This window comes from Motacilla alba, chromosome 28 (genome assembly GCF_015832195.1).
Source record: "Motacilla alba alba isolate MOTALB_02 chromosome 28, Motacilla_alba_V1.0_pri, whole genome shotgun sequence".
Classification (NCBI taxonomy): domain Eukaryota; kingdom Metazoa; phylum Chordata; class Aves; order Passeriformes; family Motacillidae; genus Motacilla; species Motacilla alba.
Genome location: NC_052043.1, coordinates 4536112 through 4549768, shown reverse-complemented (window position 1 = coordinate 4549768; position 13657 = coordinate 4536112). Strand labels below are relative to the sequence as shown.

The following is a 13657-nucleotide window of genomic DNA, read 5'->3' as shown; positions in this document are numbered from 1 at the left end:
CAGGGGGTGATGGCAGTGCTGCCGGAGCCTCACCGGTACAGCCTGGTGCTCCCATTTGGGTTACAGGCAGGGTGCATGGGGAAGCAGGGGCAGGAATGTGCCCTTGGCTGTTGCTGATGGCATGAGGAAGGTGCTGCTGGGCAAACAGGCAACTCCTCCTGCAGCCCCTCCTGCGCCTCAGCTTGGCTGCTCTGGCACCGAGAAGGGTGATGCCAAGCACTAAGTGCTCCTTTATGTCCCGCAACTCCCCGCACGCATCCAAGCTCCTAAAAGGCTCTGAAAGAGACTGGCTGGAGCATGTGGTTCAGTCAGGATGGATGAACCATCATGGATGAAAAAGAGGATGTGGGACAAGCTTGATGTGGTGGGGAGGTTTCCCGGACCTCTGATAGAGCCCTGTGAGAAGCTCCAGGCAGGGGCTTCTCAGCCTTCCTTCCTCCCAGCAGTCTCTACTAGTGGAGCTGCAGTTCCTGGGGGCTTCAGCATGTGGAGCCCAGTGCTTCAAAGCTTCTCTGGCTTCTTGTAGTTCATTGTACATTGTAGACTGTCACGCACGCTCAGTTCCTGGGCTGGGAATACTGCAGGCTTCTTCCAAACACCCAGTTCTGCTTCTCTTCCTTTGCAAATGCCAGGCTGGGTCAAAGGGGGCAGTTTCTTCTCTGTGGGAACGCCTCTGGAGACAAAAGAGCCTGTTTGCAATGTGAATGGGGCCCCCCTGGGAACACTGGCAGCAGAGACCAGTCCTTGAATCTGTGCTGTGTAGGCAGCAGAGTGTGTCTTCTCACAGCAATGCCCAGTGCTATGATAACTGTCCCTCAAGACACACCTCCTTCCCCTCATTCTTTCCAGGGTCCATTTGTGTTTTGCCTCCTGTGTTGTACTTGTTCCCATCACCCTACTGTCCCCAAGATCTCAGCAATAACTGTTTCCTTTCTGTGGCCACCATCCTCCATGGTCTCACCCCAGCTCCACTGCCTTCTGCAGAGAAGGAGGAAGGCACAACAAACAAATCCAATTTCCCTGTAAAAGCCCTCCTGGATATCAGTTTGTAGCATGCACAGGGCTCTGGAAATGGGAGGGTGAGAGCAGGGAGGGGAGCAGGTAGCAGGAGCCCAGTGCTGTCACTGCTCTTAGGTAAGTCACTTCACAAATCTCTCGGTTTCTCTGGAGCCAGGATGATGCCATGGCCAGGAGGTGAGGTTTCCCTGACATCTCAAAAGCTCTAAAACTCTGTCCCTACGAGAGGAGAGGGTGTGCCACCCCCACTGCAGCTGGCACAGGTCCTGTGTCCCGGTTGGCAGGGAGCCAGTATGTGCTGAGGATGAGGAGGGCTCCTCTGCTGAGAGCTGGCTCTGGGCTCATTGCTCTCCCTCAGGTGGACAGCTGTTCTTACTGTATTGTTTCCTGCTCTTTTTATTTTCTCCTTTTATTTTTTCCTCTTCTCTCCTTCGCTCCCTGCTCTGCTGCTCTCCCTGCATTCTCCCTGCCGTCTCTGGCCACTCTGGCAGCCGACAGACGAGAGGAGTTGGGTTTACTCCCCGCTCCACTATAGCACTCAGCTCCACTCTGTCTCCGATGAGGAGAGCGATACAGTAAGTGTCCAACAGCCGTGTGCCGGGTGCCCACTGCGTCGAGCTCAGTTTGTGCTCCCTCTGCAAGGTCAGCTTGGCCATTGCAGCATGGGGCTCCTGCATGGCTGTGGCAGAGCCCAGCAGCCTCTCGGGTCGGCTCTGTGCTGGCAGAGCCCTGGCCTGCTCAGCAAGGGCTGTGACTTATTCCCAGTTGTTTGGTGCAGGAAAAACTTCGGGGAGCTCAGGTTTCCCAGGCATGTTGCCATTTCTGGAGGACGTAGAACTCAGGTTTCCTAGACATGTTGCCATTTCTGGAGGATGTAGAACAGCCTCTGGTTGTGCTGGGAAGTTGGCGGGACTGAGACCTCACTGATGTGGGCACTGGTGCTCAGGGGTTGATCCTCTTTCCTCACACGACCAGAAAGACATTGAGGGGCTGGGGCATGTCCAGAGAAGTGAGTGGACATGGGGAAGGGGCTGGAACACAAGTGTGTGATGAGGAGCAGCTGGGGGGGCCTCAGCCTGGAGAAAAGGAGGCTCGGGGGGGGCCCTTGCTCTCCACAACTCCCTGACAGGAAGGGGCAGCCAGGTGGGGGGTCAGGTTCTGCTCCCAGGGAACAAAGGACAAGAGAAGAGGAAACAGCCTCAAACTGTGCTAAGGGAGGTTTAGGTTGGATATTTGGTAAAGTGTCTTGACTGAAAGGGGGTTGTCAGGCATTGGAACAGGCTGCCCAGGGCAGTGGTGGCATCACTGTTCCTGTAAGTATTCAAATAACATGTGGCTGTGGCACTTGGGGACATGGGTTAGTGGTGAACATGGTGATGGTGCTGGGCTGATGACTGAATTTGGTATTCTTGGAGATCTTTTCCCACTTCAACGATTCCATGATGCTGTGACTCTGTTCTCTCTGCCTCTTGCAGTAATCTCTATGCAGACACAGAAGTCCCAGAGAGCAGCGATTCCCTCTGCAGGTCGATGTGTTCCCTTTTCGTTGATGCAGCCATTCCAGTGGGATGGGGAAGAGCTTGCTGACACCAGTATTGCTGCACTGCAGGATCCCGGGCACTGCGTTTCAGAATGGAGCAAAACTATAACCATGTATTTCTACTCACCCCAGACGTGGGCAGCAAAGAAACCACCCGCTCACCCGCAGCTCCCAGCAGAGAATTCTAGCTGGGTGTAGAGAATCCTGGGTAGTAACACAGTGTTTTCCAGATGTGCACTACCATAGCTACCTATCCATGTGTGATACTGTGAACATTTTTAATTTTTTAATCATGTATTTATTTCTTTTATCTTTGCACAGAGACAGCACAAATGTGCTTTTTTAAACATTTAGTTTACTGCACTTTTTTTTTTCTTTTTTCTTTCTTTCTTTTTTTTTTCTTTTTTTTTTTTTTGACATATATTTGTGCATCAAATAGGAGCATGAGACTTCGCCGAAGAATGGGTAGGAGCACATTGCTGGGGAGGGCAGGGAGTGGAGTGGCTTCATGTGAGGCAGCAGTGTGGTCTCACCAACTGAAGGAGTCAGGAAGTTTAAGGCTGTCCAGACACTGCCACGGTTTTTCCAAGTGGCCCAAGGCAAATCACTAAACCACTCTGTGCCTCGGTTTCCCCCGTGCTAATGGGTGCACAGTACCTGCTTCCGTTACAGCACTTAAACCCTGGGATGAAAGGTGCTATGAAAATGAAATGTATTAAAGGCCATGGAATAGAATTGCTCCCATGTTACCATAGTCCAAAGCAGCCATGCCAATTCACTTGGATCCAAACTCTCTAGTGACTTCTCCTGTCTGTGACACTGAGCGGGACAGCACACAGTTCCTGGTGACAGTGACGTGGACTCCTCAGCTCTCCCCGAAGTCGTGATGGGTTCACCTCCACCCTGTGCTGCACTGCTGCGCCACCCCTCCCTCTGTGCTTGGAGTCCACCCCTCATCCACGTGGCCACCGCCTGCTCCAGCCCCGCAGGCACGGACAGACGGACAGACGGGAACTGGGCACCTCCCAAGCCTGGCCACGCGAGAGGGCAATTTCCCCACTCTGCCCAGCCCGCGTGGGGCTTGTCCAGACCCTGCATCCTCCTGGAGCCACTCAGCCCCTCGCGTGCTCGTGGGTGTACCCTGGGGTCACGGACACTGGGTTCACACGTCCCCTCCGCCCCGCAGGGCAGGCAGGGACACAAAGGCACATCCAATCACTGGAGGCAGGAACGGGAGCCTGGCTCTGCCACGGAATTGTGCCAGCACTGCTGTGCTCACGGACTCTTGGACAGAAAGCTGGGTGACTGGGGTGCTGGTGGGGTCATGTCTGCTGTGGAAATCCCTGCTGTGGGTGTCTGAGACGGTTTGCTTTGCAAGGGCTGCGGGCTACAGGTGAGAGGATTTGATGTCAGGGGTGGTGTTCAGGCTCATCCAGCAGCAGGACGCGTATCATAGCATAGTCTGGAATCCAGCAATCCTGTCCTCATCTTCCAGAGAGAAAACAGGAAGTCCTTTAGACCAGAGGGAGACAGGTCCTGTTCGTGTGCTTTATGAACCTCACTTGAGAAAGAGTCTCTTTATTCCCTTTACAATCTCCACTGTCCTTGGGATTCCAGGTAGAGGGGTGGGGAAGCGGGACCCTGCTCTCCGGCCTCAGTCCCCACAATCTCTTCACAGCAGCACTCAGGAGTGGTTATGTTGTGTCCCAGAAGGTAGCTGGGCTGATGGGAAGCTCTTCCTTCTGTACTGTACTGAACTTAGTGAGAATCTTCAGGAATTGATGTTTTTTTCTTGCCCAGAATACAGGACCTGGACTTCCCTTCCCTGCCTGTAGATGCAGAAGGCTGTGAGTTGTGCTTCTTGTGAGCACAGTCTGGGGATTGTGCAAGTTACTGCTGTTCATGTATCTACGTATTTACCAAATAGTCTATCAAAAGTCTCTCAAGAAACTCTCCCCGTTCTGTTGCTGCTTAGCAGCTCATTCTCCCAGCTGCAGCTCCTGTCCCGTCCCACCTTCCTGTGCCACCTGGGGGGCTCTGGAGGCTGGGGGAGCTCAGGGACTGGTGGAGGGGAATGGGAGCCATGCAGTACCTACAGCCTCACCTGCCTTTGGGCTCAAGGCAAGGGACTTCAAAAACCTAAAAATTCAACCTCTTTTTCCTCCAGCAGCGTGTGTAGAATGGCCAGAGGAAGCCACATCCCTGCTGCAGCTGCTGCTGTTGGGTGCTGTGCTGGAGGAGGTGGCTCTGGGGGGAAACCAGGGTGGGCTTGAGCTGTTCTGAGCCTGGCCCCTGCCCTGGGACCACCTCAGTCAGGGGCTGGAGGGTTTGGCCTCATCAAGACTTTCTAGCCACCTGAAATGAAGCATCTTTTTTGAGATGGTTCAAGCATCATTGGTGGAGATTTTCTTCCTTCCCCTCATTTCTAAGGGGTCTCTAAAGCTGCTTGCTGTGTGTGCAGAGTGTCCCAGAGAATGAGCTTTTTGAGCTGGAGCTGTGCTTGGGTCCTGAGAGGGGGTGAACCCAAAACTCCTGCAGCATGTTCATTCAATTCAAAGAATTGTCTTCCCTTTTTGAGATGATCCTTGTGCAGTTCTGTAATGCTGCACCCTTTGGATGGGCTGGGGTGGTCCTGTAAGAGGACAGGCAAAGACTTAGAACAGCTTTGTCAAGGGGACAAGGAGGAACCTTCCTGTAGGCAAATGTTGATCAGAAATGGGAACTGCCCCTGTTCAGGCTGGCACAATCCCTGCCGTGTCACCTCCTGTCCCACCAGCTCCCAGTGCTGGGGAACTGCTTCCCACGGAGGCTGAAAGGACCTTGGATTTTAGAGCTCATTCTTGGCCCCCCCTCTGCATGGCACTGCAAGGGAGCAGCAGAAGCTCTGGAGCATGTCACAGGCACTGCCAGTGCTGCCTGGGCAGGAAGAGCACTTGCCCATGGAAAAGAGCGTCCCTGGTCTGAGTGTTCCTCCATCTGCACTTCAGCTCATTTTGGACTTGAGGTGCTGTTCTCTGCCAGGCTCCCTTTAGTGACCCAGCAGGTGCTGTCCAGGCTCTCCATCACTACAGGAGCACGAATCTTGTACTCTGAGATTTGACCTCACAGGACAGCCGCTTCCCACGCAGGTCTGTGCCACTGCTGTCCTTCATCCCCATGGTCCCAGCTGGGATCTCAGACTCTGTGGGACATGCCCAGACCATTGCCTGATGCTGGGGCTGCAGGTGAGCTCTCCCTGCCAGGTAAGGGGGCGGCACGAGAAAATGGGCATCTCTGTCCTTGAGTTTGCAGTCAGGCTCCTGTAAAGGCTCCGGGGCAAACCCAGGAGCTCGTAGAGACCCTCAACATGTGCACAGGGGATGCAGCTTTTGGTTGCCGCTGCCTCTCCGGCCACGTGTGCTGGAATTGCACTTTGGGGAGTGCAGGTGCGGTACCGGAGGCGGTTTTAGTGAAGCCAGAACACTCACGGGCCTTGGTCCAAGGCAGGCAGAGGCGTTTGCAGGGCTTCAGCGCCCCCCGCATTTCCCTTCTCATTCCCAGCCACTGCTCCAGCGCTTCCCGAATGGACAAGGAGAAAGCCAGGTCATGGCCGAGGGGTTTTCTGTCCATGTCTACCTGCGCCAAGTCTGTGCAGGTGGCTGTCCTTGTCCCCACCCCAGTCTGTCCTGGTGCCTGTCCCCGTCCCCACGCGTCCTGGTGGCTGTCCCCGCAGATGTCGCTGTTCCCACGCGTGTCCGTGTCCCACCGTGTGCCCAATGTCCGGCGGAGGGGGCGCGGCCGGACGGGGACGCCGATTTTGGGGCGTGATCCCGCCTCTGCTCCGGGGGCTCGAGGCCTGGGCGCTGTTTTTCTTTTCTCGGTTGTTTTGAGGGTTTCCGTCTCCGGGGAGCCCCTTTCCCAGAGCTCTGTACCCCGCTGCGATAAAGCTGCACTCTGCCGAGCTCCGCGCCCTCGCCTCCGTCTGTGCGCCGCGGGCGCGGCCGGGCCGGAAGGGGCGGGGATCGGGCAGGCCCCGCCCCCGCCGCGGGGCTGCCCAAGGCCCGCCTGTCTGCGCCGGGGCCGCTGCTGAGGCGGAGCGGGGTGGGCTGGGCGCAGGCGGTCGGCAGGGCAGGCCGGTGAGCTGAGGCCCCTCGAGGCCCCGGGGCGGAGCCGCCGCTGCCGATGGGCTCCGGGTCGCGCAGCCCGGCCCGGGGAGGCCGCTCGGAGCGGGAGAGAGACCGGGAGCGAGAAAGGGACCGGGAACGGGAACGGGGCCGCTCGCGGTCCGGGAGCCACGGGCGGCGACACCGCAGCCGGAGCAAGAGCCGGAGCCGGGGCCGACGCCGGGAGCCGAGCTCGGGGTGGGTGCGCACCGCACCTGGCCCGGAGCGGCCTCGCCGTGGCTGTGCGGAAGCGGGCCCGGGGCAGCGGGGCTGGCGTGCCGGGGTCCGCGCGGCCCGACCCGGCCGCTGTCCGCACCGCCGGGCCCGGCCGAGGACCAGAGGGGGAGCTCGGCCCCGCCGGTCTCGGGGAGGGCCGGGGGCCGGGGGTGGGCCGGGGGCCGGGGGTGGGCGGGCGGGCGGTCCCGGGCCTTGTTCGTGACGCCGGCCGGGGGCGGTCAGGGGTGCGGGGTGCAGGTACCGGAGGCGGTCCGGGGCGGGGGGTGCAGGCGCCCCTCGCTGTCTCGGTGCTGCCGGTGGCTCCGGTGCTGGGCCGGCCTCACTTGCGGCGGGGAGACCTCCCGTGCCCTCCTCCCGCTGAACCCCGGCTGTGCCCCCCCAGCTCGGACTCCGGCGATGAGAGACAGAAATGGAAAAAGAAGAAAAGAAGCCGCAGCCGGGACCGGCACCGTAAGGACCGGAGGAAGCAGCGCTCACGGTCCCGGGGCCGCTCCTCCGGCTCCAGCCCCGAGCGCGGGCGGAGCAGGGCAGCGCGGAGCCGGGAGCGGCGCCGCAGGAGAGATGGATCCAAGTCCTCCGTGTCCTCCGTCAGCTCCCCCTCCCCGCCACGGCCCCGCGGCCGAGAGGAGCCGGGGCAGCAGCTGAGCCTGCAGGAGCGGCTGCGGCTGAGGGACGAGAAGAAGAAACAGGCGGCTCTGATGAAGGCCCTGGAGACGCCCGAGGAGAAGCGGGCACGGAGGTTGGCCAAGAAGGAGGCCAAGGAGAGAAAGAAGCGGGAGAAGATGGGCTGGGGCGAGGAGTACATGGGCTATACCAACACCGACAATCCCTTTGGGGACAACAACCTGCTGGGCACATTCATCTGGAGCAAGGTGAGCTCTGCCCTGGCCCTGCAGCCAAATGGAACGGGCAGGGGCAGTCAGAGGGATCTGTGCCTCAGGTGGGGTCTGTATCCAGGGTGGGGAGATAAGAAGATGGGTCGAGGGCAGGAGAGAATCTTAGAGCTGCTGGGAGCTGCAGGCTGAGTGCTGGGCAGCATTTACTGAGTCAGGGACATGGAGATGGTAACAGGAATGCTGCACTTCTGCTACAGGAATGACAGAGAGCTGGAGGTGTTCAGGGTTAGGTTTCCCCAGAGCCTCTTCTTCTCCCTTAGACCTCCTTCCAGTGGCTACAAAGGCTCCAGGACAGCTGGAGAGGAACTTGAGAGGACCTGGAGGGACAGGCCAAGGGGAATGGCTCCCACTGCCAGAGGGCAGGGCTGGATGGGATATTGGGAAGGAATAGTTCCCCGTGAGGGTGGGCAGGCCCTGGCACAGGGTGCCCAGAGCAGCTGTGGCTGCCCCTGGAAGTGTCCCAGGCCAGGATGGAGGGGGCTTGCAGTGACCTGGGATAGTGGAAGGTGTCCCTGCCATGGCAGGGGGTAGAACAAGATGATCTTAAAGGTCCTTTCCCTCATGATTCCATGATACTGTTGTGCTGGCACTCACTTCACCAGGCCAGGTGGGCTATGTGGGCTGAGCCTGGATTTGCTGAGGGGCTCAGGAGCAGTGTTTGAGAGGTTTAGGGATTTTCAACAGGATCAGCCCTCACTGGAGCAGCAGAAACGGGTGAAGGGAGTAGCATTTGCTGGCCAGCAAGGGGCTGTGAAGGTCCTTGGGTTCCACAGCTTCCCTTGGCCATTTTGTTTAAGGCACTGGAAAAGAAAGGGATCAGCCATCTGGATGAGAAGGACCTGAAGGAGAGGAACAAGCGAATCCAGGAGGACAATCGCCTGGAGCTGCAGAAGGTGGGATAAGATATCCTTTCCATGTCACTGTCTGACAGGGAGCCCTGTTTACAGCCCAGTTCTCACTGGGAAGTCCCCATTTTCTTCTCCTGAGTGTGTCCAGTCTGTAGGATTATGGGGGCCATAGAACCCGGGCTTCTGCTATTCCAGGATGAGAAACCTCTTTCTTTATGTTTGAGCCCAGGAGCTCAAGAGGTGCTGAGGAGGACAGTGCCAGGTCACAACACCGAGGCACTCAGTTGTGCCTGTGTCCCCTGTCTCCCACAGGGCTGGCAGTGAGCCCAGGCAACTTGGCCTCACTGGTTCCCCACTCTCCAGGAGGATGGAGGCCAATGGCAGGAGCCAAGGCAGCTCAGGGACAGGTCATGTCATGGCTGTGTCCTCGAGCAGGGGCCCGTCCACAGTGGCCTCACAGCTCTGTCACCCTGGGCAGGTGAAGCAGCTGCGCCTGGAGCGGGAGCGGGAAAAAGCCATGCGGGAGCAGGAGCTGGAGATGCTGCAGCGGGAGAAGGAGGCAGAGCACTTCAAAACCTGGGAAGAGCAGGAGGACAACTTCCACTTGCAGCAGGCAAAGCTGCGGTAGGTGTGCACCTGCCCAGAGCCAGGCCTGGCAGGGAGCAGAGGATGGCACCGCTCAGTGTCCCCCACTGTCCCTCTGTTCCTGCCCCTTTGCCAGGTCTAAGATCCGGATTCGGGATGGGAGGGCGAAACCCATCGATCTTCTGGCCAAGTACATCAGCGCAGAGGACGATGACCTGGCTGTTGAGATGCACGAGCCCTACACCTTTCTCAATGGCTTGACCGTCTCTGACATGGAGGACCTGGTGGAGGACATTCAGGTGCCTGCTCTGCTGGCCCTCTGCCTGGGCTCAGGGCTTCTCTACCAGCTCTGCTTTCCTGCCCCTGGTGTGGAGCAGGTGCCTGATGTGTCTTCTGCCTGCAGGTGTACATGGAGCTGGAGCAAGGGAAGAACGTGGACTTCTGGAGGGACATGACCATCATCACGGAGGATGAGATAGCCAAGCTCCGCAAGCTGGAGGCCTCTGGGAAAGGAGGACCAGGTGAGCAGGAGAGCAGAGGCTGGTGTGGGTGTCGGGGACTGTGAGTGGTGGGTCACCGTGTGTGCTCAGGGGCTCTCTCGGACCTGCTGCATGCAGGCTGTGGGTCTGGCAGCTGTCCCTGGCTGGGGCCCAGCCTCCTGCTGTCAGCAGAACCGGAATGAGTGCAGCTGGGTGCCTGGAGACTGACTGCCTGCCCTCGCCTGTCCAGGGGAGCGTCGGGATGGTGTCAACGCCTCAGTCAGCTCAGATGTGCAGTCTGTGTTCAAGGGGAAGACGTACAACCAGCTGCAAGCTCTGTACCAGGGCATTGAGAGCAAGATCCGGGCAGGAGGGCCCAACCTGGACATCGGGTACTGGGAAAGCCTCCTGCAGCAGCTGAAGGCTTACATGGCTCGGGCCAGGTGAGAGCAGAGAGTGGTGGCAGTGCAGACCCTGCCATGGGCAGAGCTGGGGAGGCATAAACCCAGTTGGAGGAGGGAATGGGGTGGGTGTTCTGCCTTTTCTGAGATGGCTGATTTCCAAGAGGAGAGCAGGGCAGGACACACGGTCCCTTCTGCGCTGGTGAAGTTTAGTGAGGTCTCTAAGAGGGAGCTGAACTGGGGCTTATTCAGCCCAAAGCCATCCAAGCCCGGCAGGTTTCTGCCCATGGAGGTGGGTGTCAGAGCATTGGGCAATGGGGGTGAGGTGGTTCTGCTGGATGGGACCCGACAGCTCCTCTCCTCTCTCAGGTTGCGGGAGCGGCACCAGGACGTGCTGCGCCAGAAGCTGTACAAGCTGAAGCAGGAGCAGGGTGTGGAGAGCGAACCGCTCTTCCCCATCATCAAGCGGGAGCCGGCTTCCCCCAGTGACAGGTGAGCAAACACCTGGGCCTGTCCCCGGGCACAAGCACAGTCTTGTGCCCTCACCCTTCCCAAGGCAGAGCTCAGGTGAGCAGCCAACGAGGGTACCATCCCCGTCCCAGTCCTCTCTTCTCCCTTCCATGCAGGCTGGATCCCGAGGAGAGCCTTGAGGCACAGCCAGGGCCATCATCAGAGCCAGAGGCAGAGCAGGACACAGAAGCCAAGGGAGAGGCAGAGGGGGAGGCCGTGCTGATGGAAGAGGATCTGATCCAGCAGAGCCTGGATGACTACGACGCGGGCAAGTACAGCCCCCGGCTGCTGGGCCCCAATGAGCTGCCCTTCGATGCCCACGTGCTGGAGGCTGAGGAGGACACGCACCGGCTGCTGCTCCTGCGCCAGCAGCTCCAGGTGACAGGTGAGCTCCAGGGCAGCCTGCCCAGCATGGGGGATGTTCACTGATTCATGGTGCAGGACTGGAGGGGACACTGCCCTCAGGAAGGGGCAAGAGCTGGATCTGGGTCAGGCACCCAGAGCTGACCTGGCAGAGGGGTGCCCCTGGTGCAAAGGGCACTGTGGCCTGGGCAGGAGCAGGGAGATGGTGCTCAGGCTGCTGGTGCTCCCTGGGAGACCTGCCACAGTACCACCAAAATGTTTGGGTGCAGACAAGCAGGAAGGGTGTTTTGGTTGAGTTTTCCAGCACAACTCAGCCCAGTGCCCACTCAGAGCCCGCAGGGCAGCCCATGCATTCCCATATCCAGTTCTGCATGCTCTGCACAGCAGCTCCTTCTCTCCACGTGCCTTGGAGCAGTGTTGCATGGCCCAGGCCTGGCTGGCACTGCAGAACCTGATGTCACCTCTCCTCCCTTATAGGTGACGCTTCTGAGAGCACCGACGACATCTTCTTCCGTAAGGCCAAGGAGGGCATGGGCGCGGACGAGGCGCAGTTCAGCGTGGAGATGCCGCTCACGGGCAAGGCCTATCTGTGGGCTGACAAGTACCGGCCCCGCAAGCCCCGCTTCTTCAACCGTGTGCACACAGGCTTCGAGTGGAACAAGTACAACCAGACCCACTACGACTTCGACAACCCCCCCCCCAAGATCGTGCAGGGCTATAAGTTCAACATCTTCTACCCCGACCTCATTGACAAGCGCTCGACGCCCGAATACTTCCTGGAGGCCTGCCAGGACAACAAGGACTTTGCCATCCTGCGCTTCCATGCGGGGCCACCCTATGAGGACATCGCCTTCAAGATCGTCAACAGGGAGTGGGAGTATTCCCACCGCCACGGCTTCCGCTGCCAGTTTGCCAACGGCATCTTCCAGCTCTGGTTCCACTTCAAGCGTTACCGGTACCGCCGGTGAGGGCTCCGTGCCCTCGGATACCTGCCAGGGGTAGGCAGGGACTCTCATCCCACAGCACAGACACTGTTCTATGCATGGCCCCAGGGCCTGGCCCAGCACTGGGCATGTTCCTGAGGCTTTTCTCTGTCTTTGCATTTATCATGAAGGACCGTGAGACTTTGGTATAAATAAAATAAGGGTCATTTTAGCCATGAGATCCTGGGCATGGGCACCCCCACCGCTCCTGCGTGACATCACCAGCCAGTACTACACTGGGCCCTCCCCTGGGGACTGGGTAGTCCTTGGGCTGGGTGTCCTCATCCCATCCCCACAGAGTCAGCCCCCTGTGCTCCTTGCCCCACTCCAGCCTCCTCTGAGTCCCAACATCTCCCCTTACCAGTGCCAGACCAGTCCAGCAGCTGCTTCCCAGCTGGAGTCACAGGGCCTTTGACTGCACCAGCTCAGCACTGCCCTGTATCCCGCTTCATTGCTCCTCACCCTCCCCTGGGCCCCATTCCTGGCATGTCCTCCCATGAGATCTGGCTTCCCCAGCCTGGGAGCACTGCCACATCCCTCAGTCCTGGCTGGGGCATGGGAGGCTTTAGTGCTGCACGGCGCCTGCTCTGGCAGAGCAGAGGAGAGGGATGCTGGTTGAGATATTTCCTTACAGGGGAAAATCCGGATTCCAGAGCCTGCAGTCCCTCCCACACCATGCCTGTGAGGCTCTCCCTCGCAGGCAAGAAGCAGTTGCACTCCCCAGTATCCTGTTGGTGAGATGGGAGTTCCTGAGGGCATCTAGTGATGTTCAGATGGGTTTTGGGCACCTTAGGGGCACTTCAGGGTTGAGCTGGGACTGGCTGGTGTTGGTCCACCAGATGCTGACCAAGGGCACAGCCACACTCTTCTGGGATCACTCCACATGGCTCCATCCCCACAAGCCCCCAAACCCCAGGGTATGCCCATTCAGGCAGGCACGATGAGGTGCTGGTGAGTAGTGCCCAGGGGTGCAGGAAACCTCTGCCCTGGCTTCCCCAAGAGACCATTTCCTACCTGCATCCACTCTCTCCCCAGTACAGGTCCATGGTGCAGGGACTTAGGGGTCTGCCCAGGTCCCCCAGCACTAGGACAGAGGCAAGCCTGCTGTGCAGGGGCCTCCAAGTCCTTGGGGGTTGCCCCATGGCTCAGGGAAGTTGCCTTGTCCTGCTCCTGGCTGTGCTGGCAAGATCCAGCTGCAGAGCCACCATGGGAGCTGGTGCTCAGGAGGCTCCCGTTCCTGCCCTGGTGACTCACAGCTGTGGGGCTTGGTCTGCCTGCAGATGGGGGTGGGGGGACCCCAACTGCTGTGGTCCTGCACGTGGGTACCCCCTCCCCATCCTGCCAGACATCCCCAGGGCCAGCAGCTGCACCGGATGTGTTCCCTGGCCTCTCCTTCCTGGCAGTTATTTCCTGCTGCTGCCTGTGCAGAGGGGTTTTGGGGCTCTCACAGGAAGTGAGTGAAGGCCTGGCCAGAGCGGAGGAAACGGGGACAAAAACCCAAACCCCAAAGCTGGTGGTTGGTGCCCTCTGTGCTCAGCTGCCGGCAGAGCCTCCCTCCCTTTCCCTCCTGGGCACACACAGAGGTGGGGGAACGCCCCCAGAAACATCCCACTGTATCTCCAGCCGGAGCAGGGTCCGTGTCCTCTTCCAGGCCCT

General features: G+C 59.1%; 2 protein-coding genes across 14 annotated transcripts in view; both read left to right on the top strand.

Annotated features, from left to right (window-relative positions):
* PIP5K1C (phosphatidylinositol-4-phosphate 5-kinase type 1 gamma) overlaps nt 1-4507 on the top strand; it is a 50657-nt gene extending 46150 nt beyond the window's left edge. For 9 of the 11 annotated variants that reach the window (XM_038163525.1, XM_038163524.1, XM_038163523.1 and 6 more), the window contains 2 exons: nt 1509-1592; nt 2493-4507. In XM_038163525.1, coding sequence (XP_038019453.1) covers nt 1509-1592; nt 2493-2495 — 87 coding nt within the window. In that variant the 3' untranslated portion in view covers nt 2496-4507. The remainder of the gene's footprint in view (nt 1-1508; nt 1593-2492) is intronic. The other 2 variants (XM_038163534.1, XM_038163535.1) reach the window with 1 other exon arrangement.
* Nucleotides 4508-6620: 2113 nt separating this feature from the next.
* On the top strand, nt 6621-12180 carry CACTIN (cactin, spliceosome C complex subunit). Of its 3 annotated transcripts, none has more exons than XM_038163520.1 (10): nt 6624-6897; nt 7319-7808; nt 8630-8725; nt 9159-9304; nt 9402-9564; nt 9669-9786; nt 9995-10187; nt 10515-10637; nt 10772-11040; nt 11496-12180. In XM_038163520.1, exons 1-10 carry the CDS (start codon nt 6719-6721, stop codon nt 11984-11986), a joined length of 2268 nt encoding a protein of 755 aa, XP_038019448.1. In that variant the 5' UTR covers nt 6624-6718; the 3' UTR covers nt 11987-12180. The 3 variants fall into 3 exon arrangements, with proteins under 3 accessions (XP_038019449.1, XP_038019448.1, XP_038019447.1); XM_038163519.1 differs by having other exon boundaries at nt 10748-11040; XM_038163521.1 differs by lacking the exon at nt 8630-8725 and having other exon boundaries at nt 6621-6897; nt 10748-11040.
* The last annotated feature ends 1477 nt before the right edge of the window (nt 12181-13657 follow it).